The 26,267-nt window shown below is 39.4% G+C and overlaps 1 protein-coding gene across 3 annotated transcripts; it reads right to left on the bottom strand.

Moving 5' to 3' along the window:
* Positions 1–545: 545 nt before the first annotated feature.
* Positions 546–24,467, bottom strand: LOC124856181 (solute carrier family 2, facilitated glucose transporter member 1-like). Of its 3 annotated transcripts, XM_047346443.1 has the most exons (11): positions 10,768–10,885; positions 10,614–10,669; positions 10,438–10,533; positions 6,433–6,593; positions 6,038–6,278; positions 5,768–5,930; positions 5,093–5,280; positions 4,901–5,005; positions 4,167–4,268; positions 3,877–4,080; positions 546–3,091 (listed from the first exon to the last, which is right to left on the bottom strand). In XM_047346443.1, the coding sequence occupies exons 2-11, from the start codon at positions 10,635–10,637 to the stop codon at positions 2,891–2,893; spliced, it is 1,485 nt and encodes a 494-aa protein (XP_047202399.1). In that variant the 5' UTR covers positions 10,638–10,669; positions 10,768–10,885; the 3' UTR covers positions 546–2,890. The 3 variants fall into 3 exon arrangements, with proteins under 3 accessions (XP_047202399.1, XP_047202401.1, XP_047202400.1); XM_047346445.1 differs by lacking the exons at positions 10,614–10,669; positions 10,768–10,885 and adding an exon at positions 24,182–24,467; XM_047346444.1 differs by lacking the exon at positions 10,768–10,885 and having other exon boundaries at positions 10,614–10,753.
* Positions 24,468–26,267: the final 1,800 nt, after the last annotated feature.

Raw genomic sequence — 26,267 nt, 5'->3', positions numbered from 1 at the left:
ACTTGAGCTTAAGGTTAAAACAGAATGCCAGACATTTTGGTTCAGTGTTGTTTTGGTACAGAGCGGAACTCATGCTCCGATTATTTCCTGCAAGGACCTAAAAAAGCAGCAGAGCAACCCAAGACCAGCACAACACCTCCACCATCTTTAGCTGTCAATATCCTGTAATTTTTCTAGTTTAAAGGTGCTTAATGGCAATTCTGTAACTCTCCACAAACCTTCCCAAACATTCCACCTTTTCTCTCATCGTTGCACGGAATATTTCACCAAGATTTGTGGACAAATCTAAGATGAGCTTTGGTGTTCTTCAGCGGTTTTCAACATGGAACTCTTCCACAGATACAGTTTTGCCCAGTCTCTTTGCATGATGAACACTAACCTTAAGTGAGTCCTGTAGTTGTTTAGAAATCATTCTAAGACTGCGTTTTGTAGTTACTCAGGTTATTTTTATCTGGTATTTAAATTTGATTGATGATCTAAATCAAGTGTGACTAAAACGCAGAAACAGAATCTAGATGTATCAAATAAAACTTTACACTTTCCTGTTTGTGTGATTTTGTTTATTCATCTGATAAACACAATTCTGAACAATTTACAGCATCATCCGTCACAGTTTATATTTACCCAATAGTTGCACTTTCCAACACCCTACAAAGGCTTTTTACACAATACTCTAAATAAACACTACAAAGGTTTTACGTACAAATCCTAAAGTATTATATTATTGAAAGGTGGAAACATTGCAGTCAGACAGAAAAGTAAGGCAAAATGTGCTGCTCTATATTATTAATAATTTAAGTGTACAACAAAAAAACAAAGTGAAAGATTTGATTTATCTGATGGGTGTAGGTCTGAGTTGCCTTCATCCTGTGTTTTTAACCTGCCTAGTCAGATATCACAGCCTATATATACCACCTTTCAAAGCCCAAACTAACTTATGGATCTATATACAATAATACAGTTTTGATATTTTTAATATTAGCAATAGGCATCATTTGGTGCTGCCACTATAAAATGTTGCTGGTGATATTAAGTGAATGGCACACAAAGGCAAATAGTTGATATGTTAAAGTGTGACTAAAAGAACTGCTATATACATACAACAGACAGCTGGTCCTGGAATGATTAAAAGCTTTTTTTTGCTACTGGTGTTAAATGTCTTCATTGCTGTAATATGATTTGATGAAATTTGTGCAGGAAAAGTATGGTAGATATGAACACAAGCACAACTTTAAAAGGTTCCTTTTTAAAAACACTTAAAGAAATCTGTCAACAGTTCTTCAGTCTCTCTGTAGTGACAAAGTATACACACTGTGCATTAAAATGTAACAGACTCAACCTCAGGGTCTGTCTCACTGTGAATAATAAAGTGCTGCTAAAATGATATCTTACCCAGGGGTGGAGAATCCAGGTCCAGAAAGTAAAAAGCCTGCCTAGTTTCCTTCATCCTGTTCACTTAACCACACTTAGTCCCTGTCTATGTTGTGGATATAGAAATTGAAATGGTTGGGACTAATCTCTGTACAGGCTTTTTACTTTCTGGACCTGGATTCTCCACCCCTGATCATACCTCAAACAAATGTATTAAGGGAGAAGACAAGGTTTCTCACAAGGGATACAGCAGTGATAGACAGCAGCTTGTGCAGCAAGGCAAATTGCGTGTGTTTAATTTTTTTTTACCCCCATCTGTGCAGAGTAAAGGACATGACTACAAAAGAGAAAGCCGAAACATTCTGCAAAATTCAATACTGGTGTCAAAACGGTAACAAGCATCCACAAGCACATTCAGGGTAACGAAAATCCTCTCGGTCAGTTTGGTCCACATTATTTCTGTCTGAGGAATGGTAATGAGCTTCAGACTGAGTGAAAAGCTCAGGTTTTTAGCTAATGCCCCCAACTCTAAAGGCTCCACTTGAACATTTGAGTACTTAATCTAAAGCTTCTGAGTTTGGATCAGGCCAGCCTGACCTGAAACATTAACAGTGATGGCTGATTTGGTACGACTGACCCAGATGGACACTTGATTGTGACTGATTTAATGGGTCATGATAATGTAAAGATGATCAATTGGTTGCATTTTGTTCCAGGGTTTGGGCAGATTTCTTCTTGTCTTAATACAAAATTTCATTAGTTGTAAAAACAACTAAAGTAACTGTTACCAAATATATTCATATTTGTAAATAAAATGACATTTTAGTTATGAAATGTCTTTTTAAGTAGAGTCAAAATTGACATAATAGCTAAACAATGAGTTAATTCAAGAAAGACATCCAACTGCTTGCCAGCACAATTTGTATACTCAGTAACTTCATTCAATTTCTTCAAAGTGGAACGTCAGGCACCTTTTCTAAAGAAATAGCTTCATCTGGTGGGAAGACACAGTAGCGCAACAACAGAGCCTGGAGTCTAAAGAGATACAGTAGTCAATGAAAACAGGAATCTTTGCACACATAACTTATTTTAAAGCTATATCGCTCTCTAACCAGATAATGATAAACTCAATGTACTGTAACAACACAAAAACACCAGAGCAGTAAAGCACATATCACTAAAATACTTATGGAAAAATGGGGAAAAAGCAGGTGGAGTGATGCTGATATGCCTTTTCCTTCTTTAAAAATATTTCTAAAATAAGAAAATCCTCCAGATCTCTCTTCGGTTCCTCTCTTCCCAACTGTCGGCTGACACCTCGGCTATCGAGTTTTCTTTTATTTATTTGTTTTGCGCTGTAAGAGCAAAGCAGTAGGAGATGCTGCATTGGAGACAACGTCCAAAATGATGTGAAAGAGTAGTAAAACTAGTTCTACCGGCAGATCTGTCTACTTCTAACAAGCAGACCCTCCAGGTTCACACTCAGTCTGCGAAAAGTTTGTCAGATAGGTTTATTTGCTCAGAGCTGAGAGTCTGCTCCCAGGCTGTTCAGCTCCTCCGGCGAGTGCTTCTCTGCTCCTGCACTGGCTGTCTGGCGGAAGCCAGTAGCGATGTCGTCAAACGTCCGGCCCCTGGTCTCCGGCACTTTGAAGTATGTGAAGATGAAGAACACGAGCAGCAGAACAGTAAAGATGATGAACACGTACGGACCGCAAAGTTCCTGTGAAAACGTGCAAAGAAAAAAAACAACAGTTATCACATCGAAATTTGTTCCCTTTCTTATTAAGTTTGAAACACCAGGATTTATGACTGTTAATGTCCTGTCATGCTTATGTATTTGCAAGAACATGCAAATAGACAAGCAAACAAGACTATTTGTGCTAATGTACCATGTGTGACCATTTTATATGTAAAAAATAACTATTCAGTTGGAAAACATGCATCACTGCAAGATAAACACGAACACAGTGATTTTGCTTCATTTTTAGAACAGAAAACAGTAAAAATGGCACAATATTACAACACAAGGATTTGTGTCCACAGCTCAAGAAACTGTGGAGTAAATAGAGAAGAAAAGTTGATTCAATATAAAAAAAACCTTTGACAAAAACAGTCAAATTTTATATTGTAATGTCCCCCTGTGGCGAGAATCTTTGTATTATATACATTTTACCACCCTCTGCAATGCTCTACATTTTACACTGCAACATTCCATTTATAAATAATCCATTAATGCTCTTTGACTGGTATATACACCTCTAAAAATGATGATTTGTGTGTGCTTTTTATTTGTTTGCTGATGTTATTGTCCTTAAGACATTTAAAATGCAATTTGGATAAAATTCAGACAAAGGTCCAATTAGATGAAAGAAAACACTGACATGCTGTTTGCTAGGTTGGCGGTTTCTGTCCAAATGCAAATAGCTGCAGTTCATCCTTTGGCCACACGAGATCAAACTTGAGTAAGTTTGTCACCAAGCTTCTCGTATTTTTTTTTCCACTCACCTCTACATACTGGAACCCCAAGGCAATGATAAAGTTGGCCGTCCAGTTGGAGAAACCAGCTACAGCGATGGCCGATGGCCTGGGTCCCTGTGAGAACAACTCTGCTGTGATGAACCAGGGGATTGGACCCGGTCCCATCTCAAAGAACGCAACGAAGGCGAATATGGCCACGATGCTCAAATAGGACATCCATTTGAGTTGCTCCTACAGAAAAAAAAGATGGGAAGAAACATAAAAAATATGGATGATGCAGAAAATCCATGTTTAGAGTTTCTTAAAGGTGAACCTACCAGCAGAGCCAAGGCAATGGTCATCATGATGGCAGATCCAGCCATACCCATCAGTCCTAGGAGGTGCAAAGTTCTGCGTCCTGCACGCTCCACAACAAACAGCTGAAAAACAAGAAAGATAAGATGAGAAAATACAAAAATTCACACAAACAGAGCTTGGGTGGCTTGGTTGACTCTTAATGCTAGCTCAACTAGCTCTATATTTCCAGATTGAATCTGGTCAAATTCAGTCAAATTTACAACTTGAATGAAACAAAACTGAACCATGTATGAACAAATGATGTGTTGTTTTTGCCCAATCTTAATAAAACAAGTCTAATTGAGAGAATGACACTGGTAAGCATTAATCTGCCTAACTTTTTATATGATAGATTTATTGGTTTTAACTTGGAGCAAGAAAATAAGTTAAACCACCTCTAGTAGAAAAACAGAAAAAAATCCAACACATAAGATAAAGCTAAAACTGTTTAATTCTGGAAGAATTTTTGTGGAGCTGTACGAAAATGACAAACAACTACAAACAATGAATGCTTTCATGACAGGGCGGCTTACGTCATTTAAATTTGTGCATTACTTGAATATTTGGAATGCGGTCACTAATCTAACGGAAGTTAGTCTAAATTTACAGTTTTGGCTTCAGGCATTAAAACACCCATATTTAATTACACTTTTTTTGTTTCAACTCATTTAATGTTCCCCAGTGTAATAACTGCTGGTCTTCATGCTGTACTTACAGAAACAACCGTAAACGCAGTGTTAACAACACCGGTTCCAATGGTGGCATAAACTGGCTGCTTCACTCCGGCTTTTTCAAAGATACGTGTGGAGTAATAGAACACCTAAAACAGAAAAACACAGTCCCCGTGTCACAGCCTTGAGTACTTTTAAATGTTTAAAATGTACGTACTATATATACATTATCTCACAGCATTGATTCCAGAGAGCTGCTGGGAGAGCTGCAGGGTGATGGCGATAATCAGGGGCTGGCGATAGAGTGGAGAGCGGAAAAGTTCCAAGATTGTCACCTTTTTCTCTCTCATCATCTGTCGGCTCTCCTCCTTCATCTCCTGCATATCGGCGCTCACATCTGTCATGCCTCGGAGCTTCTTCAGAACTAAAAAAAAAAGGAATTAGTTGTAATTTAAACCAAATTATACTTTGTCTTTGGAGTAATTTTAAACCCTCCAGGCATATTCCTGCATAAATATAACAACAAGACATGGGCTGGCGTCTGTTATCAAAGCATATCAAGGTTTTCAAGTAGGTTTTATTTATTCCCTGGACAGATTTGGCTGTTTGCAAAAATTTCCAGTGGCAAGAAACATGGACAGCCCATAAATGTTACATGTATTTCCTGTCCGTTATGCTAACTGTAATGATCAATATGTTCCATTATTTTAGCAATAACAAAAAGCAATTGCTGCTGTCTGAAATAAAAGCAATCAGATGTACATTTTTGTTTTTATATTTCTGTGTTGATACTGTGATACTGGGGATTTTTTACTCAAGGCTGTCATAATGTAAGAACCTCATACCAATCTATGCCTAATACTGAGCGAGAGGTAAAACCTCTGTGTTAATGCTTGTTTGTATGAAGTCACCTGTTTTGGCTTTATTCTCCTCGTTCTTGTTGATAAGCAGAAAACGGGGGCTTTCGGGGCACAGCGGCAGCAGGACACATTGTATCACAGCCGGGATAAAAAGGAAGCCCAGCAAGAGTGGCCAAAACATGTCGTTGCCCATGATCATTTCCAGTCCGAATACCTAAAACCAACCAGAACATGATGAACCAGCTGCAAACCAGCTTATAAAACGTGATTTTTGTAACGACACAACAGGAGGTTAAAAAGGAGCATCTTCTGATCACCGACCTGTGCGATGAGGATGCCGACGACGATGCCCAGCTGGTGTAGTGTGCCTAAGGCGCCTCGCATGGCTGTCGGGGAGACTTCACCTATGTACATGGGTACAAAACCAGTGGAGAGGCCGGAGTAGAGACCAACTATAAAACGACCGATGATGAGCATTTCCCAGGAGCTGGCCATCTTTGAAAAACCCATCAGAGCAGCTGCGATGAAGGCTAAAATGTTGGCTATGAGCATTGAGTTCCTCCTGTAGAAGTCACAGAACCAAGTATAGACAATTTTCTTTATATATAGCAAAGTACACAGTATGCTATGTTTCTGTGCTTAAGGCTCAGATGCTTTCTGGGTGTTGCTTCTGTGTTATTTTTCATTCTCAGAAAGATTTTGTGTAATTTATTTACCTTCCCAAACGGTTGACAAAGAATCCGACAGAGAAGGAACCAAAGATGCCTCCGACAGAGAAGATGGAAACAGAAATGGACCAGATAGCTGTAAGGGAGGTTTTGGAGATGGGATCCTGGTAACGTTCAAAGTATGTCTCATTGATGAATTTCTCAATGATCTGTTTAAGAGAAGAACACAACGTTATTGTACGAATATACTTTATTGTGACAGGCATTGAAACAGGTTCTCGCTGTAAATAGGATCACAGATTTTAATGTTACATAATTAAACAGCTACAATTCATGGCAGAACACATTTGTAATGCGATCATAACAGTTACATAAGTACCTCAGAGTCTGATCATGTGATCCATGTTTGAAATCCAAACACAGATGTTGGCAGAGCAGTGACCAGCTGAGGGCAGCACTATCTACTCCATGTAATCACAACAACCTCCTGTACAACCCTGGAACCAGTCACTAAAACGTGTCAGGTTTCTCCTCCCTTCCCCCACCGCCTGCAATGCCATCACTAACCACCATGTCAACAAACATGCCACTCCAACGCTTCTGCTTGTTCCATTTCTGTCACGTGTCACCTGACCAGAGATCTTAATGTGCTGGAAGCTGAGGAGACGCGAGGGGAATTAGAAAGTCAGCAGTGTCCTGGAGATGTGGTTCAAGAGCATGGCTATCACTTATCAAGGGCTTTCTTTTGGTGGGGGCACATATGTAGACTGACACTGTTACGCCGTGACCCCAGAGCCTGGGTCATTTCCAATATCAACTTACATTCACAAGACCTCGCTTCGTGATATCACAAGAATGCTATCATACGCTGCACCGTACCCACGACCTTTACCTAAACACGTAGACACTTTACCACTGGCTTTATTTGGAGGAACACATTTCTGTCCCTGATAATGTGCAAAAGCCCCACATGCAACCTCCTAGTTTCTTGTTTTTATATGAATGTGAAAATCTGATTTTTTTATTAATCACATATACATTGCAGGTCCTTAACAAGAAAACATACACACTAAATATAAATAAATAACTTCTTAAAGAGACATGACCCTCCAACCACTGGACATAAATGGACTTCTTATTCTGGCTCTTTTAGGTCAGCAGGCGTTTGTTTTCACCTAGCCCAAATAAATCTGTTGAACATTTGACTGTTTAATCTGTGTCTTGTCTACAGCTGATTAACAGTAAACCTAGTTAGTCCGTTTGATCTGCCCTCATAAGGTCTAAAACACATTTAGACATCAGCAGATGTGTTTACTTTAACCTCTCTTCACCATTCACTTTTCAGCCCTTTTTATTTTCTTCTGACAGAAGGCAATTCATTTATTCATACAGTCAGCGTTGCAAAGCAACTGTTGCCATGTAGGTAGGCCTTACAGCCACCGGCTAATTAGCAGACCCAGTCCCTGTTTGGAGTTTTCTATTAAAATGGACAATATACTGCCCTTCCAAGACATTAACAAAACTGTCTCATGTTAAAAAAAGAACAACAAACAAACAACATTTGCCAGCCATATTTTGTTTGGAGCCGTGATTTGTAGCAAACTGGAAGAACGAAGTCCTGTTGCAGAGCTGAATCCCCAGCTGCTCCTGCTCAGATCTGTTGGGAATCCAAGCAGACAGGGGCGGGACTCTGTTATGATTGACACATCATACGGCCAATCACATGCAAAGACAGTCTAGGATCATACAAAGAAACAACACACGGGATACTGAATGAAGAGCCATTTGCAAACCACCAGTTTTCCCTTCAAAGGAGCCGAGCCAAAAGAGACGAAGCTTTGAGAGCAGCACCTTCCATCAATCACAAAATTCAGATCTAAACTGCTAAAGATAACCAGTGAACTCTCTTGTTTTCTGTTGTTTGTTGAAATGGTATTTTATATGCTGATATTATAGAATCATAACAACAATATGCCTTTTCACTAACTTGAAAAGTAGCACAATTGTGAGTCTTTCTCTCAACAGGCACAGTTTAAAGCACCAGCTGACTGCCTGACACTAAGCACATAGTAAAATTCAAGTTGTCAAAGCTGACTGAGGAAGTTGTCATGCTGTCAACGTAAACAGCATATTAAGCATCCTAATGGTGGAATTTCACTTATTTAACAGCACAAATAATCCTGAAACAATTGTGGATGCTTCTCTCATTTCTAACTTAACTTAGACACTAAGTAAAACATGCATTAAACAGATTCAAAAAATCTTTCTGGCTGAAAGGAATACACTTAAAGTTTAGTTGGATTCAGAGCTGCACATGTAAAGTGAGAAGCGCAGTACAGTCAGAACCAGGTCCTTGAAGGAGTGCATCTAATCAGGCTCACGGTACAAGATCTGCTCTAACAGCAGCTTTTATCAAAAACACAGGAACTGAGGAGAAAAAAGTTTTGGTGATGATCTAAATCATGGATTCTGCATTTCGGTTGAGAGGATAAAAGATAATTATTTTTAGTGCTTTAATAATACTGAGAACATCGTCTTTCGAGCATGTGCCTGTGTGTGTGCGAATGAAAAGGAGAGGACAGGTTTACACTAGGCCAGGCTGGGAAAGGAGACAGGCATCCGGCTCAGCTGATGGCAACATGCAAGTCATTTTGTATCTGAGCCAGGGGGCAAACGAAAGAAAATACCCACAGAAATGTGCAAAAAAAAAAAAAAAAAAAAAGGAAGTGCCTGCCTTGATATTCTCGGGGCAAAAGGAAAGTATGTCTGTAAAGTATGTAAGTCCTTTCTTCAAGAAGAACCTAGAGCTGCACAATAGTTGATGAATGCATGCTGATATTCACTCACATTGTCAATATTAAACTTTTTTACTCAGTTATATGGCATGAGTGAAATATTACAATCCAAAATTGTAATATTTCACTCATGCCATAAAACTGAGTAAAATGCCATAAAACTGATTTAAAAAGTTTAACAATTAATCCGTAATTGTTAATAACATATTAATTAGTGTACTGTTGACTGGATCAAACAAGATGTCAGGTTGTACCCTTATATATGCCGTTTATAGGCCTTATTTTATAGATGCTGCAACTGAATAATTACTTCAGATACTTAGAAAGATCAATTTCATCTTTCAGCCGTTTCAGTCTTTTTCTTGGTAAACCATAAGGACCTGATTTTATCTCCCCGTCACGCCTAAGGCGATTTCTCTGAACTCATTTTCTTTTCTTAAACAAACCAGAGGTTATGAAATGAATGATTTAGTTAACCGAAAAAATCTCTATGGTTTCCGCGAAAATATCGGATCTTAAAAGGTTAGTTAAAAATTATAGAGCATTTCTTTTACATTTCAAGTTACAGTTCGAGTTCTCCTTGTTTCTCCACAGTTGTTTAAAGTCAATTTTCTTCAAAGTCCACAATAACCTTGACAGAGTAACAATTAAAAGTGATTTTTCTTACTGAAGATGTCTGCAACAATGTAAGGCGTATTTGAGTTGAAAAAAATGCTCTGACATGTTATGGCAACCGATGAAAAGGTGAGGTATGTGTAAAGGCAGCTGTGTAGCTGCTGGGTGTGTTCGAACCAACGCAAAGCAACCAGACAATAGTTATTTACATGGGATAAAATGGAGACATTCCAGGGGAAATTAGTCTCTGTGGTCTTCTTGTCTGCTAATATAACCTACATTAGAAAGGTTCCTCTGGGGGCATGAAAGATATTTTTCATTATTTCGATTTGTTACAGGGATGGGTAAATGTTTGCTGCAGCGATTCTAGTCAACGTCTAAACAGAAGACATCCATTTTTGAACATAGAAACACTAAAGTTATTGGAACTACTGGAACAGAAAGAAGATACTTTTATCTTCACTCTTAACCTAAAGTCATACAGCAGTGTGAACAGTGAGCTCTTTTTCTGGCCGAGTTATAAACTAAATGAGCAGCTCTTCAACACTTTTACAGATACTTAATGTTTAGTCTGTTTGGGAAACGTTATTCCTTTAAAACCGAGTCATGCCCTGATAAACTAATGGCTGAGTGTCCAACTCACCTTCTGCGGGGCATTGATGACACCTGTGTTGTATCCAAACTGCAAGGATCCAATCACTGCAGTACCAACGCTCATCAGCAACGGTAACGTTATTTGCTGCAAAAAAAAAAGAAAAAAAAAAACACAAAGCAGAGGTTTTGTATTGAGAAAAGAGACCAGTTCAACCAGTTACTCACCATTTCAACCAGCCGAGCAAACATTTTTTATTCCACGGCGTCAACGACTGCAAATTCTGTGATTAAAATAGTTTCAGTTTACCAGTTCTGTGATATTTGATTTGGTTCAAAAACGATGCAGTTTTGGTTTTCAAATAAAAACAGTAATTAATACCAACTATAGGGACAAAGCTGTCAGTGTCCTGATATCCCTCACTTCCTGCTGTACTGATACATTTAACCGTTTGGTAACATGTGGGTAGTGTAAAAAAAAACCAACAAACTATACTAAAGATCTCTGCTTAAAAGATTTATAGTTGCTGCAACTCAGACCCTGTTAACATGACAACGCTCCATTGAAAACATTCTTTTTTTTACCAGTTCCTGTTAACGGTTCTACATGACAGCATTTTAATTACAATCTCTGTTCACACAGCAACATGAAAATGGTGTAACTCCCCCGACACGCCACTATGTTCTTCAAAAATCAACAACATGCGTAAACACTGTTTTGACATCCAGATTATTTACACTGGTCTGTATTGGGTTTTATCTCTATGACAACCTCAACTGAAAATATCACGGTTTTGCAGTTTTACAACAATCAAAAAATCTTCTTGTTTTAAACAAAAAGAACCCAACAATTTATTCCCAAAACTGTTTAAAAATAAGCATTTTAATCTACTCTTTTTAGAATTATTTTAAGGGAGAGAACATTTTATTAAGCTTCTTTCAGCCAGTTGGCAGGCAGTGAGCAGCAACAGGTGTCATTCCAGCATCTTATCTGGCTTGTCATTAAAAGGACTATAAACTATATTAACAATTTGAGGTTTGGAAAATGTAACTTTTTACACCTTGATACCCTTAACCTACCCATCCAAAGCTCTTATTACATTTGTTTTCATGTTATCGCTGTGTTGCTTTTTACTTTGAAACTATTTGTTTATGAGGCATATTTGATGTCTGTGACCTTTTGAAAGTGCCCCACATTTCATCTGAGTAAGCCTGCCTGATGAAAAAGATTCCAGGTCTACTGATTTCATGCTCTATGTTCATATTCCTGTGATTACAGAGCTCATTCAGAGTCCAAGCTCAGCAGAGCCCTGTAGATTACTAAATATTTTCCTCATAACAAGAAGGAAATAAAGCGTTGTGGGGTATGTGACTGTCTTCTTTCCTCCTCTCGGACCAGGAAATAACAGTCTTAATAAAACACCAAACTTTTTTAATTTGGCTACAACGACTCACTGCAAAAATTCATGGTATACCAACGTTTAAAAGATTATAACATTTCAAAACCCCAAAAACATTTCATTTATATTATATTATATTTTCTCTGGCTGTATGGAGCATAGAATGACACAGTCCAACCGCTTTCCCATCTGTTGCTACGCATTGCAGGTCAATTGGCTGAAAAAAGGCCACTTGACCTTTGTGTCGCTTAAAAGAAAGAAAAATCCAGCTGTTTGGAAAAAACACATCATGAACAGTCATGAAAAAAAAAGCTAAAGAAGCAGCATCCATCACTCGAATTAAGGTGACCCAATTTTAAAACTGCATATAGCAAGCTACAAGCTGGCTGTCTGTTCAGCAGCTGACTGCTGGCTTGCTGACTGATCAGATGGCTCAACCACCAATGAACCAGCTGATACCAGCCTGTTATAAAAAGCAGAACAACAAAAAAGGATAATATTTTGTGACAAAATTACTTGAAAACTATTATGAGATTTAGTGGGAGTTTATTCTATGTTTTAGCTTACGTCTATGAGTCCAAATAATTTCATTTATAAGATTAACATAAGTATAATAACCAGTGTTATTTGGTGCCAGTAATATACTGCCAAAATGTTGCAGGAACTGTTGTCAATCTATTTAATAGTGATTTTTAATAATGTTACTTAAGATTATCAGAAGGTGAGAATCTTCTACTAGTCCATGTCTAGTTTTCAGCTGTTTTGTCTTTTCTAAATCAGTTGTCTAGTCTGAATTGTTAATGTTTATAAGTCCAGTGCTCTGTTTCTGTGATTTACGCTGGATAGCTTCCTTGTGTTTTGGAAACAAAAGATAATCACATGCCTAGATGTCACCTTAAAGTCTTTTCTTTATCTCACTATGAAGAGGAAGCCTTACTGAGTTCAGCTAGCTACTAAAAATTAAACCATAAAGGACAAAAAAGATAATAACTCCCTGATCCTATAAATATCTGGGTGCAGTTCAAGAGGCAGTTTATTTATTATCATCTTCATGTAAGCTATATTTAAAATCTTTTGTGTCAACATTTGACTGGTAGTAGCCATTAGAAGTTTGGAAACTATGATTATAATAGATGTTCAGCATTCAAAGGTGACTCAGTGGTTTTATAGGACCCAAACTTTGGCAGGAAAATATTTCTCACAGCAGCACTGTTCAAGGTTTCATGCTGGTGATGCCACATTCCTCAGCAGAAACCAAACTTCATCAGGGATGGTTAATTTTTCTGCAGCCAGGCATTATGGTGAGCCCATGTCCACCGCGGGGCATAAAGATCTGTTCTTTATCACCGCAAGAACCGAGAGTGTTATTCTCTGTTGTTGCAGCCACATTAGGAGTGGACAAATTGTGGCTCTTCTGTTAGTTTCAAACTAGGGATGAACCGATATGAAAAATTTGGGCCGATATCAATATCCTGTTATGGCCAATAACCGATGTTTACCAATATTATTTATACTTCTCTTCCTTTTTTACAACGTGAATAAATTACCACACAACTGACACTGCTTCACTTAAACAGCCAACAATCCTGCGCTGCATCCCTATCTCTGTCACATGACCAGATACGACATGGCCAACCCTCTCCCCTCCCCAAACACATACACAAACAGCAACATGGTGGAAATAAACATTGAAACTTAATATCGTCCCAGGTTTACTTAAGGGAACCGATACCATTATGTAAGAAAATTACAAAAATTGGCCAATACCGATGTTAACGCCGATATATCGTGCATCCCTCCATTAAACAGTCTTAAACTTTTAAGGCAACATACCCCAAACTGACAAACAGCTCTGAAAAAAACAGCAAATGAGAGAAAAAAAACTTTAATGGATCTCCAGACGTTTTTTTTGTTACTTATTTTTGAAAAGGTGCAAGGCACAATATCAGTGCTTTCACACCAAACCTTTGGCGCGGTTTTTAACGTGCCGGAGCCTTCTGGAGCTAATCACAGCGGTCCACCCTAGACTTTGAAATAGACCAGAGAAGTGTACCCTTGCAGGGCTACAACTGCAGGTCTCAGCAGGGTTTATTCGGACCCTGGAGTGGTTCGCATGCCGGGTCAGCGTACCAAAACCAAAAGCTGCGCATTTGAGTAGAGGGATTAGGAAGAAGTAGAGGAAACAGAAATTAAGAGCATGAATCCGAAGATAAAAATGTTTGAACTGTCTCGTGGGGCTACGTGGAGTAGTGAAGAGGTGCTGGCACACAACTGGGCCAACTGAAGGTGTAAATCTTTTGGACCGGACCAGCAGCGTGAATGCCCCCTAAGTGAAACCGAATCCTTAATGTGAATGAGTTCCAGCTGACCTCACTAACAATCAGCTTTTTCAGCAGCAAAGCTAAAGTGGTCCACTGAGCTGAAATAAAAAGATTATCAGTTTCTCAACAGTTTATGGTAGTAAAGAGGATCTAGCCGCATCAAGACATCATTCAATACAAAGTGATGCTTTCGTTTCTCCTAAAATCTCCTTCCATCTCGTTCAAAGCTTCATGGCAAATGTCTGGAATTCTCATGAAATCTTTCATAAAATACAAAGATTACCTTGAAGAAACCTCTCACAGTTTCATTAAAAAACAGCCCTGAGAAACAATTTAAGAAGAACATGTGCACTGTGATACCTCTGAGATATTATGAAAGCTCCAACTGCTACTTTTAAATGTGACAGAAGTAATCTGGGTAATTCTGAAACCGCTCCTGTGGGGGGGCCCAGTTTTCTGCCCAAGATAGGATGATGAAAAAGAAAACCTCTGTGTGGGTTTTTGGAGGCTGTCACTGCAGCCTGTTTCCTATAAAAGACACTTATACCCCCCACTCAACCAATAGGTTTCCCTGTTTTTTAAGGTCAAGTTCACAGAACTGTTTAGGAGCTATATACGAAAACATATACACTGACTCTTTTCAGCCTTCTGGGTTGGGGGTTTAAAAGGGTAAATGAGGAAACTAACATTCAGATACTGAAGATGTATTCTGCAGAAAAACTGCAGGAGCTTTCAGCAAGCTACCAGCTGCTTTTTACTGTCAGCAATGAAATCGTGTTGGTGCCTCTGGGACAAGTCAGTCTATTTAAATCCTACTTCCCTTCAGGGAATAGATGTATTTGTCCACAAAATAAACCCTTAAATGTAGATGTTTGAATACAGCTGCAAGTACTAACTTTCTCCCTTCCATCCACACAAATTGTACATGTAAAGCAATTTAAGAGAAGCAGAGTAAACTTTTTTAAAAGAAAAAATTCTGAAGAGATCTGCTAAATCTGAGACTGAGTTTAACCTGAAATGACTCCAGATGATGACAAACCCTCCTCCTCTACTGTGAAAAACCACAAAAGGAAATTAGGTGAGATGTTTCCTGGAACTCATAAACATGAAGACCAATAAAATACTTAACTTCCTTACCAGAGAAACACTGAGGTTACACCCATTACAACTATATAACTATCAAAATGTTGAACCAGTTTCCCCTCATGACCAATCCCTCTCTCTTGTGCTTCGCCTCTACGTCTCATGTTACATTCCTGGCATGTTTAATGCAGCAGGAGCTTTCAGATGTGTTTACATTTCCAACTGGTTTTTAGTGACCTAGCCAAGCAGTCAAAGGTCCGATTTGAATAAGCCTCATCAAAGCCCTCGCTGGATCTTTTCATGCAAATGTTTCTTGTTTGCGTGTGAAGACTTAGCCAGAACACGACTGTGCAACCAGGACATTTCAATCCAGTCATGGCAGCTGTGAACAAACCACAGTCTCTCAGGTCTTTAGGAGTAAACACTGAGAGTAGTAAAATAAACGTCTGATGAGCAGAAGAAGAGACGAGGAGCCACCATCACATTTGTAGACTCTCAGCCATGACAATCTGTTTTGCAGTCACGTAGACCCACCGGATCACGTTCAGTTGATACAACAATCAAACATTAAGAGGAAAGGAAGCTGAGCAGCAGCTCAACCCCAAATTTGGACATGTCTAACCACAACCACTGATATAAACCAGCATTTCTCTTTCCATTGTCCAAATCAGCAAGACAACCTACAGGAATCAGTAGGCTCATACACAGAAACTAGTGTCGCTAAAGGAAAATCCCTCTCTTATTTTCAGCGTGATTTTAATTAATTAATTGAAGAAAAGGAAGGTTAGCTACAAAAAGGGCTGTCAACAAGAAATCCACAAGTACTTCAAACAGCTGTAACCAGATGCTGTGAAGGTTCTTAAAACTGCACTTAAAATATTAACTTGTATAAATGCAAAGAGGAAGGCAGACAGACAGACAGACAGACAGACAGACAGGCAGGCAGTCAGGTCAAAGTGTTCGAAGATGCTGTAACAAAGGAGCAATGAGTTCAAGGTTGATGTAATAGAAGGAAAAAGGATATATAACCAACATCTTACCACAAGTTTTCCACACGTGCTACAGTGTCTGCAATTTTCTGTTTTTTAATTAACCTTTCATGTCTCACATGAGAAAAAAAATTAATGCAATCATAAAGTAGGTCACTTCGAATGAGAGTGTTGAGTAGGCTCATGTTTTAAATATCTAATCAGTCATAAATGATCAAAACTGGGTTAAAAATATGCCCTACTATTCACTTGCACTCACAAATATTAAGAGCTAAATGTCAAGAACTTAAATGCACTTCCGAAATGACCTTGATGATGTTCTCAATAATACTGCCTAAAGCCACAATGAGTATTCACTTAAGAAACTACAAATTTACTTTAAGGAAAATGAAATACGAAAACTTTTAGAGTAAAGAAAACACCTGAATGAACCAAGCAGTTGACAACTAATCGTTCGTAATAAGTGCAGCTCCGGAAGCGACACATTTTCTGTTTCTACGTGATTCATTATTGCCATTCACAAGGATTTCCCCAGAAACACTGACGAAACGAGTGAAGCATTAAAAATAAAAGCAGAAGTAGGCTGAACTCATTTCAGTTCCTTATTGCCAGTCTGCCCCAGATCGGCAGCTCTGGGCTACTCTGCAACCATCACGTCTCCCAGCACGTCATCTCTTTGGTCACAGCTTACAGCTGTGGCAAAGCCAGCGTCTGCCCACATCCTACAGCCTCCTCACAGTGACAGCATACCCTGCTCCCCCCCAGTGGACACTGACCCGTTAAACAGTTGGTGTGTTAGCCTTTCCGCTGGCCCACAGAAAATACATAATTAATGAAACTACAACTCAGATACTAAATAATCTACACACAAACATCTGCTGTCCTTCATCTTGTAACAACCTACGACTGACACTTTCTGTAAAACTTTAGGGTAGTTTTCTGACAAATTTAAAACATGCTAGACCCTTGTTATGTTTTGGATTTCTAGTAATTTACATAGGACTACTTTGTTTCTTTCATAAAAACATAGCATGTTTAGTTTATTGCTGAAAAGTTAAAAATAATATAAAATCACAATAAAATAGATTTTAATTAAAAAGAAATTGGCCCAGGGATACTTTCAACTTAGCAATTTTGACCACGTGTCATAAAGCTTGGACACCACTGATCTAAATATTCTTCAAGTTATTATTTCTAGTGAAATTTCTTGTAACATGATCACACAACCTGTTCAGTATGTACGATATACACGGCCAATGCTACTGCAATAACCTTCAGAGTCTTATCAAGCAGTGCCAGTGGCACTTCAGCCAGGCACAGATAAAATTGTATTTATAGTCGCAGTCTGCACTCAGGAATGTGTTGGCTGATTTAAATTCTGACAGTAGTGACAGCTCAGCAATAATTTGTATTAAAGCCAAGAGTGTGGGTGTTTGTGCAGATTTAGCATGGGTGCGTATGTATGAGAACATCAAAACAAAACTTAAAAACCAAACTATTATATGATCTAGTTGCTTTAATTAAAAAAAAAACAATGATTCCTATTATAGCTAACTCAGTGTTACATGCTTATTATTCTAGTCATAGTGATCTATACAGTATATTATTGTTTTTTTTATATACACAGACTTAAGCTGAAAATTAGAATAAACAAATGCTAAATTTAGCCAGTGTTTTAAAACCATAACTGTTTAAAACCTTGGTATACCTTAATACTGCTAACCCCTCAACATCTAGTACATATTCTCATCAGCTGAGAATTGATCTTGCTTTTTTTTAAGAAACATTTTTTATCCAATAGGCAGGCATCCAACCTCTTCCTGGGGCTTAAAACATGTTTAGTGTTACCCACCTGGCATTCCTGTGTTTAGTTAGAGAAACTGTGGTCATGTGTGGGTCGTTTATTCACCTGAACATCATGTAAGGCAACATGACCGCACTCATCAAGACAAACATGGTGGCTGATCCACCAGAAGCAGGACTGCTTTATTTTCTCTTTACCAACAGTCACTTTTAAAAACAAAAATGTGGGATTTGCTGTCCCCAAAATACAGTCCCTTATCCTTTCAATGCAGGTGGAAAGCTGCCTCCCAGCTAATGCAGCTGTTTTGTGTTTGTTTCAAGCAGGTTTTCTTTTTCTATCCTCCAAAAAGCCTCCACAGTACATAACAACAATGGTACAGTAGACCTTATAAGATGTGAAATACAGTATGTCTGACTCCATACCAGTCAGAAGACTTCCGGCTGTCTTCAGTTTAACCTCTAGGGACACTAAGAAAATACCGTAATCATGCAATCTTGCAACATTTGGAGAGAAGCCTCATTGTGCCCTATTACAACAAGGATGACAGTTACATCGGCAGACATGCTGAGGGGAAGCAGTCTTGCAGATGAAAGGAAATCTACTGGAGCGTTTTAAGGGATGTAGGAGTTGGCAGAGGGCTGACAGGCAGGGGATGGGAAAGGCTTTAGCTGCTATAATTGCAGATGTACTTTGTGGCATTAGTAGTTGGCTCTGGACACCCAATCAAAATACCTGCTGCTGTAAGGGCTGGCAGGAATACAATAGCTGTCCAGTTTCAAACAGAGCAGGTCAGCCATGTGCTTGGCCCCAGTTAACAACCCTAATCTGGTCTGAAAAACAGGGAAAGTTTTTAGTCCAAACAAATGGCTGAAAATGCAGTGTTAAGAGAAACAGTTTTACATTTTGGTATGTAACCCAGTTGGTATGGCATATTAGAAATAACATTACTAAATTTATTGAAGCTAAGAGCAGCAGTAAAAAGGTTTTGTAGAAGCACTTTCCATAAACAGTTTCCAGGTATCCTGTCTGTGTGACATCATCAGAGGCACACCTTGCTGGGTAAATAGCTGCCAATACAGAAACTGGAGTTTAAACTAATGAATCTCCTCAATGGACGCCAAAATAACTGGTGGCACTTTAATCTGCTCTTCACTGCCCAACACTAATTAAATGCCAGGTATTAAATCTTGATCACAAGATGACGCTTAGCCGTGCACGAACACATCCATACATACAAACAGCTCAGCAGCACCACTGAACCAGCTGAAAGTGAGCTCAAGGCTTATAACACCAAGAGAATTTTCTCTGAGAGCTCTTACTCAGGGGCAACTTTGTGTCACTGTCAGACTGTACAATGGAAACCCTGAGACATTCAATTCAAATTCAATTCAATTCAAAAATACTTTATTAATCCCAAAGGGAAATTAATCAATTCCCATAATGTCCCTCAGCCTCCCCTACAGCTGTAAGGCCATGAAGGCTTGGAGTGAAAAAACAAGGACAACCAGGGAAAAGTCAATGAGAGAGCAGGAGGAGGGGAGGGTGGCTGAAGTCCTGTGGTGTATGTGCTTCACTGGTGTGCATGCAAGATGTAGCTGGATGGAGCCAGCATTATTAGGCCACAGATAAGGCATATTAACCTCCAAAACACTGAGCAATACAATCTATTACTCGAAAAATCATCATATCATTCTGATACAATGGGTTCATTTGAAATATCTTGTTTTGACTTAACAACCGACCAGAACCTTTAACTGGTGACCTGATACTGTTTCAGCAGGACCTGACGAAGTGTCACCAGTTCTGATAAATTGCTCTAAGTCCAGATTCTGAGATGGAACCAAAACATCCACCGTTGAAGAACATTGTTCTGACACTAAATCCCTTTTAACGTTTTGGTACTGGAATCAAAGGTCTAAATATTAGCATCCTTTCCATCTTCTGACACTCATTTAATTAAGAGCAAAATCATTAAAGCTCCGCATTATTACTTTCAAACCAACTTAATCGGTTCAGCTTCTAAAATGATTTTTTTTCAATACAACATTGTGAATAAGCAGTTTTTACACTAAGAAGATATTGTTGGGCCATACTTAACCTTTTATAAACCTCACGTTTGATAAACTGTTATCCTAGCGAGGAATTACTTTTGAGTCTTTGAGGTATTTCAACATTTTCCCAAAAATATATAGATTTTTATATATATATATATATATATATATATACTCGTACTCGTCGTCTTCCGGGACCGGGTCGTGGGGGCAGCAGACTCAGCAGAGACACCCAGACGTCCCTCTCCCCAGACACTGTCCCCTGGACGTCCTCCCGGTGAGATATGCCTGGAACACCTCCCGAGGAAGGCGTCCAGGAGGCATCCGGTATAGATGCCCGAGCCACCTCAACTGGCTCCTTTCGATGTGGAGGAGCAGCGGCTCTACTCTGAGCCCCTCCCGGATGGCCGAGCTCCTCACCCTATCCCTAAGGGAGAGCCCGGCCACCCTATGGAGGAAGCTCATTTCAGCCGCTTGTATCCGGGATCTCACTCTTTCGGTCATGACCCAAAGTTCATGGCCATAGGTGAGGGTAGGAACGTAGACCGACCGGTGAAAAGAGAGCTTCGCTTTTCGGCTCAGCTCTCTCTTCACCACAATGGACCAGCACAGCGCTCCCATTACTGCGGCAGCCGCACCGATCCGTCTGTCGATCTCCCGCTCCGTTCTTCCCTCACTCATGAACAAGACGCCGAGATACTTGAACTCCTCCACTTGAGGCAGGAACTCCTCTCCAACCGGAAGAGGACAAGCCACCCTTTTCCGGTCGAGAACCATGGCCTCGGACTTGGAGGAGCTGATCTTCATCCCTGCCGCTTCACACTCGACTGCGAACCGCCCCAGTGCGTGCTGTAGGTCTTGGCTAGAGGGGGCCAGCAGGACCACGTCATCTGCAAAAAGAAGAGATGAAATCCTCTGGTCCCCAAACCAGACCCCCTCCGGCCCTTGGCTGCGCCTAGAAATCCTGTCCATAAAAGTTATGAACAGGACCGGTGACAAAGGGCAGCCCTGCCAGAGTCCAACATGCACCGGGAACAGGTCCGACTTAGTGCCGGCAATGCGAACCAAACTCCTGCTCCGCTAGTACAGAGACCGGATGGCCCCTAGTAAAGGGCCCCAGATTCCATTCTCCTGGAGCACCCCCCACAGGGCATCACGAGGGACACAGTCGAACGCTTTCTCCAGATCCACAAAACACATGTGGACCGGTTGGGCAAACTCCCATGAACCCTCGAGTACCCTGTAGAGCAGGGGTCACCAACACAATGCCCGCGGGCACCCGGTCGCCCCCCTGGACCATTTGAGTTGCCCGTAGACCTGTTCTAAAAATAGCACAACTCACTACTGAGCAGCGTCTAAAATTTCATTTTATTCAGTTTTTATTCTTTTTTGTATTTATATATATTTAAAAATGTCTATCTTAAAAATATGTTCATTGTACATTTTTTAAAATTTAAGCATTGGTGAAATCTGACCTTATCTAGTTCAAAGAGCAGTATTGTGCGAGCCAATCAGTGGTCGTGAAAGTATGCTAGCGGGTGCCGCAAAGGTGATCGGTGAATGCAGTTTCCTACACCCCAAAAATGGCAGAAAAAAGAAAGAGAACTTATAATTTTCACAACGAATGGGAGGAGCTGTTCTTTTTTGTAAAAATCATAAATAGCATCCGATCCAAAGCAAAACAGCACAGAATTTTTAAGGTGCTACTGGAGATGTCAGCTGAATATGGTGACTTGCTGCTACACACCGAAATCAGATGGCTCAGTAGGGGGCGAGTTTTACTTGGTTTTTTGTCACTTTTGGGTGAAATCAAAGGGTTCATGCAGTCCCGAGGTGAAGATGTCTCACTACTAGAGGACACAAAGTGGACACTTGACCTTGCATTTTTGACGGACATTACCTGGGAAACTGAATCACTTGAATTGCGAGCTGCAAGGCAAAGACAAGACTTGTTGACACAGAGAAGTACAGTGGTGTACGCACAGCAGCTATGAAGGTTGCCAGCCTGTTTGGTTCAACCTATCTCTGTGAATCAGCATTTTCTGACATGAACTTCATTAAGAACAAACACAGAACATGCCTCACTGATGCACATCTGAAAGACTCACTCACACTTGCAGTGTCAAGTTACACACCAGATTACAGTGCACTGGTGAACAGCATGCAATGCCAGTCTTCCCACTACCAAGGACCAGATGTCAGTGGCAACATGGCAGTGCCATGGCAAATATAAATTAAAATACTTGAGAATTTTGTTCAATTTAAACATGTGTTCATGACATGTAAGTTATAATTTTCTTAAAAATGCAGCAGATTCAGTAATTGGTTCAAAATGTGACAAGATTTATTTAAAAATATGTATTCATGAAATATGTGATTTTTATAAATATTTGATTGTCCTTTAACGTTATATAATTTACAACTTTCTGAAACATAGTACATGCTTTGTTAAAAGGATTTTTTATTGGCTTATGAAAATTGGAAATTTTTTCTACGAAATATAGTGATGTAAGTGATTATCTAAAAATGTATCAATTACTGTGATTAATAAAGATTTGAATATTGATAGCTGTTTCCCGCCTTGTTGTCATTGCCGATGATTGTGAGAAATCATTAACGTGACACGTCTTCATATAGATGATTGTCATTATTCATTAATAATGTTTAATTAAGAGGCAAACTGAGCAAATTTGTTCTTTCAGAAGAGTTTATCAAACTGGTAGCCCTTTGTATGACTCCGTACCCATAAAGTAGCTCTCGGTTTCAAGAAGGTTGGTGACCCCTGCTGTAGAGGGTATAGAGCTGGTCCAGTGTTCCACGGCCGGGACAAAAACCACACTGCTCCTCCTGAAGCCCAGGTTCGACTATTGGCCGGACTCTCCCCTCCAATACCCTGGCGTAGGCCTTACCAGGGAGGCTGAAGAGTGTGATCCCCCTGTAGTTGGAACACACCCTCCGGTCACCCTTCTTATGTAGGGGGACCACCATCCCAGTCTGCCAATCCAGAGGCACTGTCCCCATCCGCCAAGCAATGTTGAAGAGGCGTGTCAACCATGACAGCCCCACAACATCCAAAGACTTGAGGTACTCAGGGCGGATCTCATCCAACTCCGAAGCCCTGCCACCGCGGAGCTTTTTAACCACCTCGGTGACTTCAGCCTGGGTGATGAAAGAGTCCAACCCTGTTTCCACCAGGGAATGCGTGATGGCAGGATTGAGGAGATCCTCGAAGTACTCCTTCCACCGCCCAATAATGACCCCAGTCGAGGTCAGCAGCTCCCCACCCCCACTGTAAACAGTGTTGGCGAAGCACTGCTTCCCCCTCCTGAGGCTTCCCGTCTCAGGAGGGGGAATATATTTATATATATATGTATATATATATATATATATATGTATATATATATATATATATATATATATAGTATTTAGAGTTATTTAACATTAATGGAACTTTTAAGCTATGACAAAAGCAATTTATATATATATATATATATGTATATATATATATATATATGTATATATATATATATATATATGTATATATATATATATATATATATATATATATGTATATATATATATATATATATATATATATATATATATATATATATATATATATATATATATATATATATATATATATATATATATATAAATTGCTTTTGTCATAGCTTAAAAGTTCCATTAATGTTAAATAACTCTAAATACTATCACCAAAAACCGTAAGTATTACTAAGATTTCCTGGTCTTCTGAAAGCCTCTTACAGACCATCTCAAGCCCCTGACCTGTGACGTCATGACGCAAAGTATAGAAATTAAACGTGTAAACGTGAAACTTCCCGCAACCTTAACCCATTTAAAAGCAACGGACGTGTTAAATGAGATACACGTCTTGGTTTGAGACGTTGGTAAAGGAGTCAGCTCTGTAACACCCATAATGTTTGGGTTAAAATGACTGAAACACGACTGAAACACTCGCCTACATAACTACTGTGTAATAAAGCAGACAAAAGGTGGCGTACATGTTAGCTGTTCATGGCATCCGACGGAAGTGGATGGACGGAGATCTCAAGCAAAGTCATTAAACCGGCTACCTAACAAGTTGGACAGGATAGAGAGCTTGCTGTTTTTGGCAGTTTTATTACCTTTCCTGAGTCCATGGCAGCAGCGAAGGGACGGAAGGATTTCTCTTTGTCTGCTGGTTTGTCGTTACAGTTGATGGACAGCGTTCCTATGGATCTCCTGGTGGTTCCGTTCAGAAATGGTTCATATTTAATAAGTTTCTGTTCCTCTGAAAAGCCTTTGAGCCTTGGGAGTTTTCTAGTTTTCAAGCAGTCTCTCCCTGTCTCGGCGTGTTTCTCTCTTTGACTCTGGGTCAGGTCTGGTTCTTCAAACCTCCTTCGCTTCTAGTGAGATCTCCTTCAGTCTTTAACTTTGTGGAAACAGACATTGAGACATGAGTCGAACCACAGGATAATATAGCATGCATGACGAGTTTCTTTGTGGGAGGGCTGAGAGCACTGAAGATCCTCCCTCTCCTCGAAGCTAGTGTAGGAGCGAATCCTGCCAAGTATTTGTTCGCATGAGCATTTTAATCATTTAGAATATCATCGAAAGTTAATTTTATTCATTCAAATTCACATATTGTATAGATTCGTTAAACACAGTGTGATATAATTCAAGCGTTTATCTCTGTTAACGTTGAGGTTCAATACAGCTGATAAAAAGAAATAAACTCAGTTTAACAGAAAATTAGAATGTTACACAGACCAATAAAAAGTATCTGAATTCAGAATTGCCTTCAGTCATTTAGAAAACTACTGATTAAACAGTTCTCCAGCAGACAGTCACTGATACCCTCCACAAGGCAGGTAAGCCATGAAGGGTCATTGCTAAATAAGCTGGATTTTCTTATACGTGCTATATGCAAGCATAATGGGAAGTTGAGTGGAAGGAAAAAGTGTGGTAACAAAAGATGCACAGCCTTAAAGTGAGTTGTGATGTAAAATCAATTCAAGAGTTTGGAGTAAAAATGTCCAAAAGTCTGAAACAGTGCATCAACAGTTACATTCACAGATTTTTCTAAAATATGGGTTACAAATGTCACATTCCCGTTAAGTCACTCCTGAACTAGAGACAATGTCAGAACTGTCTAAAATCAGTGGTGTCCAAACGTTTTTGTGACATTGGCCAAAATCGAGAGTCAAACGTACTTGTAGGCCAAAAACAAAATTATATATCTATATATATATATATAGTATGTCTGCTTAATTAAAAGAGAGGCAACCAGTTTGCAAACTGTTTTGGGCTCAATCAAAGTCACATGCTCTAGAGGAAGAATGGAAAGAATCAAAGTCCCTTGAGGTGCAGTGGAAGTTTTCACAGTCAAAGAAATAAAAATACAAGAATCACACAGTACTATCCAACCTCATGCTGTTACAGTGTTTGATAGCACAGAATGCAGAGAAATATACTAAGCTTGTGTTGCTAACAGTTCAATTTGCAAATCCCACAGAGTTTTTGACCTTTTGAACTGGGGTTCAAAGTTCAGGGCTGAATGCCATTCACAGATCCTGGTTATGACTTCAGGGAAAAACGGACAGCCACATTTGTCACCATAAGAACTTTTTCCTTGTCATATAAAGGTTTTATACTGCATTTGACGGTCCCTGATGAAGCAACGTATAATTCTCTTAAATAACTCATCTTACTGGCTTGGTGCTTATAAGTTCTATATCTCAGTTAATTCCTACATATATAATACTAAATTTTTTCCAGGTACCACTAAAGGCAGCCTGAGTGCCACCAGTAATGCCAGTACCACAGTTTGCAAACTTATAATTGATATGAGTAAATGGTACAAGTTAAAAGGGAATTAGTCCAAATGATTTACTAAACCATGAGAGTCACCTGAACGACAACGTTTGAGGAGTAGTTCTGCTATTTGCTGTAGAGAATCTACTGGAAATACCTACTTAGCATTTAATGCTGAGTGATTCATGTGTACCTCACTGTACAACACAAAAGGTGAAATCTGATTTAGTTTCTGAATTAGCCCTCCAGTAAAAGGCTATTTCAGTGCTGAAGTGAATAGCAATCTAGATTACATTAAATGGAATGTAGTTCAAAATCTAAGGTAGTAAAAATGTTGAGATATTTAAGAAACATTTATTATGTTTGTGAAAACACAAGAGCAATTTCAGAGCTTTTATTGGCATGTAGACCACCTTG

This window comes from Girardinichthys multiradiatus, chromosome 20, assembly GCF_021462225.1.
Source record: "Girardinichthys multiradiatus isolate DD_20200921_A chromosome 20, DD_fGirMul_XY1, whole genome shotgun sequence".
Classification (NCBI taxonomy): Eukaryota; Metazoa; Chordata; class Actinopteri; order Cyprinodontiformes; family Goodeidae; genus Girardinichthys; species Girardinichthys multiradiatus.
The sequence above is the reverse complement of the archived record's forward strand: the minus strand, read 5'-3'. Positions and strand labels throughout refer to the sequence as shown.